Consider the following 6,843-nt stretch of genomic DNA (forward strand, 5'->3'; position numbering starts at 1 on the left):
AGTTGGTATGCTCTCCCCGTGTTTGCGTGGGTTTCCTCCGTGTGCTCCGGTTTCCTCCCACACGCCAAAAACATACTGGTAGGTTAATTGGCTGCTAACAAATTGACCCTAGTCTGTGTGTCTGTCAGTCTGTGTGTGTGTATGTTAGGGAATTTAGTTTGTAAGCTCCAATGGGGCAGGAACTGATATGAATTATTTCTCTGTACAGCGCTGCGGAATTAGTGGTGCTATATAAATAAATGGTGATGATGATGATAGATGTTTTGATAGCTCCTTGAGGACCACGACCCATCCCCATAGGACGCAACCAAGAAATCCTACAGGAACAGCTGATCTTTATTTTAGGTTAATCACAGACACTTTCATTGCTGGTAGGTGTATGCTAATTACCTTTCAAAATTATTTTGAATGTGATTGGTTAACTCTGAACACAGCTACAGTCCCATTATGAAAGGGTTTGCACACTTATGCAATCGAGGTGATGTAGTTTTTTTTTTTTTCATTTATTTTTTCTAAAAACTGTTTTGTTTTTCACTTGCATTGTGTTGGTTGCAAGGTCACATTAAAGGTGATAAAGGTCTGACATGGTTTATCTTGATTTCAGGCTTTAAATCACAAACACCAGAAATTCCAACATAAGATGTGCAGACTTATTATATCCACCTCCAGAGAGGACCTATGGTCAGGGCCATCTTAACAACATTATGGGCCCCCGGGCAAAGCAGTGCACCGGGGCCCCAAGATATAGATATAGATATATAGATATATACAGATACAGATATAGATATAGATATATAGAGATAGAGATAGATAGATGTACTTGCTCAGTGACCCTTGAAGGTTTTTTTTTGCAGGTTTTTTTCTTTTGCAGGATTATTTATTCTCATTAAGAGCCGTGCCTGTGGGGCCCCCTTGCCCGTGGGGCCCCCGGGCAGCTGCCCATCGTGCCTAATGGAAAAGATGGCCCTGCCTATGGTCACCTCGTATCATTGCAGTAACTTGTTTTTCTACAAAATATCTTTTATTTCTGGTTTAAACATAATCAATCCAGAAAATATTTTGAGAATATTGAAAAGTATTTTATATTATTTTGGACAAATATTATTATATCATTTGTCCTGTAATTTGTTAAATAATAATATATCTCAACAAATCTTTGCCTACTTTTGAGATCTACTTAATATTGTAATAATAAAAATTCCCTAATAACAAAGGGCTGTATGTACTAACGTATACACAGTGATGCCACATATACACACGGGGGTAAATGTATCAAGCTGAGAGTTTTTCGGCGGGTTTGAAAAACCAATCAGATTGTAGCTATCATTTATTTAGTACATTCTACAAAATGATAGCTACAATCTGATTGGTTGCTATAGGCAACATCTCCACTTTTCAAACCCGACGGAAAACTCTCAGCTTGATACATTTACCCCATAGTGACTTTCCTACAAAAACTAAACACGGCTGACCTGCCATGTCATTGTGTAACTAATTGATTTTCTAATATTCACATATTCTGTGCAAAATCCATTTCATAGACTGTCTCTTATATTTACCAATAGATATTATAAAGAAAGTTTACAAAGTCAAAGAAAGCAGTGACTGGTCAGGGGCAATCGTAACAGTAGCGCTCAGCTATTCTCAGACCTCAAAAGAGACGGTTCCCAATAGAATGAATTACATATATGACATTCAGGGGGGACCCAAAAACAGATCCTTTGGGGTTCCAACTCACAGGTTGTAAACCTTTGCTTAAAACTGCCCTAAGGAAGACTGAACAAGAAGCAGGGTGTCCTACTGCAACTCCGCCACTGGGTGTCACTCTTGTTCTAATATATACAACAAACCAAGGCTACAGCACAACATATAAACACTGGTTTATGGGAGCTATTTTGCCAGTAAAGATAAATTATGATACATTTCTCATTTTCATCCCCGCTGACAGCAAATAGGAATCATTGACTCATACTAATCACTAGTCATACATAAAGCAGCCACTACGTGTCTCTGTATCTCACAAGGGAGGGGATATCCCATTGTGACCCCAAGATGCCATAATCAGTGTACACGATAACACAATATAATAGTTTCCTTAATACCTGCAGAGCATTGTCCCAGAATACCATGCACACCGTTGTCCACAGCCAAGCTGGGAATAGGTACCATACTCTGAGTCACAGTGCATTACGTTGCAAAGATACATTAGAAGTCTACACACATACTGTCGTGGATAATGTCTGAGCATAGATTGCATCAATATGCCCCTTCCGTCTCCTGCACTATACACCTACACAAAAACTTCAAACATGGATATGGACACATACGCACACAAACATAGGCTAGTTACAACTTAATAACACCTGACAACATTACACTGGTGTATTGCAGGTTGTCTGGACACAAATAGCAATGCAGATAAAGCACATTTCTGTGTCTTACCTGCATTGTGTCCCCTTGGTCAGTGCTAACTGTGGAATGCAATGATGTAGTGTGCACAATACAGCCTTCTGCATAACACAGTGCAATATTGAATGTGTCACCTTTGTGTTGCACTGCCAGTGTATAGATTGGGTTAAATATCAAGTGTGCAGCGTTGTATGCAGTGCTTCTGCAGCATGCAGGGTATGTTAATGCCCAAGACTTGCCTATAATTCCATTTGTGTTTAAGTCCAGTGTAGACATAGAGTGTAAATTGCACTAAGGTCCATTGGTGTTGCCTTGCAGCATGTAGATTGTGCTATGACCAAGTGTTGTTATATTGCAGTGTATAGACTGTGTTGTGGTCCAGTGTTATCATCTTGCAGTGAGCATGCAGTGTGTAGGTTTGGACGAGGTTCTTACCTGCACTGTGAGACCCAATGCAGCCCATGCTGAAGAGGTGAGAGGTACACCAGGATGTCAAGAGCTGAGGGATTGGGGTACAGATAGGGACTGCCGGGGGGATAGATGGAGAGAGGTAAGGGCTGAGAGAAGGCAGAGAGGGATGGGGAAGGACTAGAGGACCGAGGAAGGGGGCAAAGGAAAGGAAAAAGGATAAAGAAGGGGAAGAGAAGGAAAAAAGAGGGAAGAGGAGAGAGGGGGGGTTGTTTGGAAGAGGTTCCCCGTCACTGGGGTCTCGGAGCTGGGAGCCGGACGATCATACTTGGATGTCTCCGGACGTGACGAGCAGACACAGCCCTCTCTCCTGTCTCTCTCTCTCTCTCCTCTCTCCTCCCCCTCTCTCTCTCTCTCTCTCTAGCTCTCTCTTTCAGGGATGCTCAGGGACCAGCAGCCCAGGGCGGGGGAGGAGGGATGAGACTCACAAACAGACGGAGTGAGGATTGGTTGAGGGGGAGGAAGCAGCTGGGAAAGAAGAGCTGTCACATCCACAGGGGATGCAGTCTATCCGTCACACTGTCTGTATTGGGAGTCCCTATCTGTCTCCTATGTGTCTCCCTGCCTCTCTCTCTCTCCTCTTCTTCTCTGTATCACTGCGGTGGTCTCACTGTCTCCCTCAGTCTGTATCTGCTGCAGTCTGTCTGTCTCTCTCTTTACAACCTATCACCTGGATGACTGTCTCTCGCAGTGTCTCTCCATGTCTCTGTTTGGGGATCTCTAGTACAACCTGTGTATCTCTGCCTGTCTCCCACACACTGTCTCTCTCCCTCCTTATGTTTTCTGGGCAGGCTTTATCCAGCGACAATCACTTCTCAGCACTATAAAAAGGGAGAGAGAAGGAGAGAGGGGGAGAACATGAAAGAGACGGGGGGGGGGAGGCGATCTATGAGCGAGAGCCTTTGGGGCAAGTCCCTGTGTTTGAGCTATATTGCTAATTACACATGTGGTGAGGTGCACTCATTGCATGATGTGTGTGTCATTGTATACTGTGTTGTGTACCTGCATGGAGCTAAATAATTAGTTCCCTCCTTCATACAGCTTTACTTCTCACTGATGCTTATTCATTTCACATCACTCAGCGAGGAAACAATGACTTGACCAGAACTGAAATTGACTATTCTAAGTCTCTAATTGAAATCCTAGGATTAGAAGTGAAGAAGGACATTAGTGTACAAGGTTTTATATAAAGAGCCAGAAAAATAAAATCACCTGATTATGATTGAAGTTTTTGTGCACAGATTTCATCTTGTTGCTCTCTGGCTTACTTGTTCCTTCTTGTAGCAATCATTGTTCTGTCAGGTCTGCCTGGCTCTATGAAGCATTGTTGTCCCTGTCAGGCTTTCTTGGTTCTACCTGGTCCTCATGGTCCTATTAAACTCTCCTGGGTCTGCCAGTTCCTTGTGGTCCTATCAGGCTCTCCTGGTTCTGCCTGGTTCTCGTGGTCCTATCAAAATCTCCTGGTTCTACCTGGTCCTCATGGTCCTATCAAACTCTCCTGGTTCTGCCTGGTCCTCATAGTCCTATCAAACTCTCCTGGTTCTGCCTGGTCATCATGGTCCTATCAAACTCTCCTGGTTCTGCCTGGTCCTCATGGTCCTATCAAACTCTCCTGGTTCTGCCTGGTCCTCATGGTCCTATCAAACTCTCCTGGTTTTGCATGGTCCTCAAGGTCCTATCAAACTCTCCTGGTTCTGCCTGGTCCTCATGGTCCTATCAAACCCTCCAGGTTCTATCAGTTACTATTAGTTCTGTCGGGTTATTCTAATTCTTCAGGTCCTCTTCATTTGATCAGGTTTACGTTTTGTGGCTATGACAATTTCTATTTCTGCTAGCCTGGTTTTAAAAGATCCTACTATTGTACATAGTTTTGTTTGTTTGCAGGTCATCATGGTTCAGTCTGGTTCTCTTAGTTCTATTATGTCATATTGATTCTTTCGGTTCCCATTGGTTCTGTTAAGTTCTCCTTGTCTATCAGGTTCTATCAGGTGGACCTAATTCTGGCAAGAACTGTAAAGTCATGCTGCTTTTTACCAATTCCTACTGTTTTTAGTTCTGTGAGGTCCTCTCTGTTTTATCACTATTGCACCATGTTTCTGTCAGGTTCTCTTCTGGTTCTGTTGTCAGGACTTATTGCTTTGGTCCGGTCCTCCTTATTATATTGGACTCTCCTGTTTCTGTCATGATGAATTTACTTCTGTCAATTCCGTTTGGTTCTATTAGGTCTTATTAATTGTATGAGATTATGTCAAGTCCTCCTGGTTCAACTAGATCTTTTTTTTCCAATTACGACATAAGGTTCTAGTTTTGCTGTGTCTTCCTGGTTTTATAAGATTCTACTGTTGTACTAAAGTTCCTTCTAGTTCTGTCAGGATCACCAAATTCTGACACTCCTCTTGTCTCTGGATTGTCAAATCTTACTATTGTACTTTCATCATCATCATCATCATCACAATTTATTTATATAGCACCACTGATTCCGCAGCGCTGTACAGAGAACTCACTCACATCAGTCCCTGCCCCATTGGGGCTTACAGTCTAAATTTCCTAACACACACAGACAGACAGACAGACAAAGACTAGGGTCAATTTTGATAGCAGATAATTAACCTACCTGAATGTATTTGGAGTGTGGGAGGAAACCGGGGCACGGGGAGGAAAGATTCTACTTTTATAAGATTCTACGCTTTTGAATTGTAGTTATGTGACGTTCACCTGGGTCTGCGTAAAAGTCATTCTGTAATAACAGAAAAAAACTTTTCTTTTTGGATATCCTATGTAATTTGACTTGTAAACTGCAGATGATTCTGCCTTGTTTTCTTTGATGAACCCTCAAACTGCTGCTAAATGGTGTGTAAACCCTCAGAGAGATTCTTTGGATATTTTTTCATTTTAAATTTAATTCACAATAACAGTGTACTGAACTAGTAAACAGCAAGGTACATACAAAACAAAAATCAGGGGGGAAATTTCTAAACATTTATGGATGAAAAGAATTACTTGACAAACATTTCTATACGTACTAAGCTACAAGCCCAGATTTAAATCCCCCCACTACATTCACTTTTGTGGCTCTTACTTATTGCTACGGCACTCGAATCAGGCCACACTCTTGTACGCTAAAATTACCCAGATCCGATAATATTAATGTAATCCATTCCAATTAGAACCTTTGCTATTTAAAGGTTGGTCGATGACCTAACAAATGCACAGATAGCGATCATCAGGTAATCGGGTTTAAATCCAATCAGATTTCCATTGGCTAGGATAGGGCAACCCACTGTACAATGGTTAGTAAGTTTTGTCAAATTGATCAAACTAATTTATTAATGATGTGTGGGCAGCTTCAGTAAATCAGTGACACAATCATTGTGACACATTAGTGTGTAGGGTGTAATGTCAATTCTGAAGCTGGTCACAAACTCTGCCCCCAAATTGCAACATGTGAGGGTTCAAAAAGGGGGCAGATATCCTATGTGTGTGTCCAAATTGAAAAATCATGCTGTCAATCAACTTTTGGGTCACACATCAGGATCAGACCACTCCTTCCACTCCTTGACACTACTATTTCCCCCACTACCTGTTACATATTTTTGTCTATGAAGTAGCTCAAAACTTTGTGCCTATCCGGTCGTTTACTACTACATGATTGCACCCACACTGTTTTATTAGGATTGCTGCTTTTCTATACTATGTAGTTAAGTGGATTTTAGTTAAAAATGAATAAAACACTACTCTCTGCACAGACAGGTGGAGTACAGTTACCCCAAATGCCCTCGATTCTGCTGATTATTTGTTGCCAATATTTGAATATAATTTTCTGGGCAACTTTGTTTCTGGAAAAATGCCTGGAAATACAATGCACTCCACGGAGCACTTCAATCCCAATGTAAACAAAAGATGGCTATTTTTTAGTATTTTAAAGTGATTTCTAGTAAATCCTTTTCCTTCAATATAGATTTGTCC

At 41.6% G+C, this 6,843-nt stretch overlaps 1 protein-coding gene across 3 annotated transcripts in view; it reads right to left on the minus strand.

The window, feature by feature from the left end:
* Positions 1-3,222, minus strand: part of FAM131B (family with sequence similarity 131 member B) — a 50,377-nt gene extending 47,155 nt beyond the window's left edge. For all 3 annotated transcript variants that reach the window (XR_012693300.1, XR_012693299.1, XM_075215748.1), the window contains exon 1: positions 2,845-3,222. Coding sequence is in view for 1 of the 3 variants with exons in the window: in XM_075215748.1 (XP_075071849.1) it covers positions 2,845-2,872 (28 nt within the window). In the remaining 2 variants the exon portion in view is untranslated. The remainder of the gene's footprint in view (positions 1-2,844) is intronic.
* Between the last annotated feature and the right edge of the window lie 3,621 nt (positions 3,223-6,843).

Source organism: Mixophyes fleayi, chromosome 6, assembly GCF_038048845.1.
Source record: "Mixophyes fleayi isolate aMixFle1 chromosome 6, aMixFle1.hap1, whole genome shotgun sequence".
Taxonomy (NCBI): Eukaryota; Metazoa; Chordata; class Amphibia; order Anura; family Limnodynastidae; genus Mixophyes; species Mixophyes fleayi.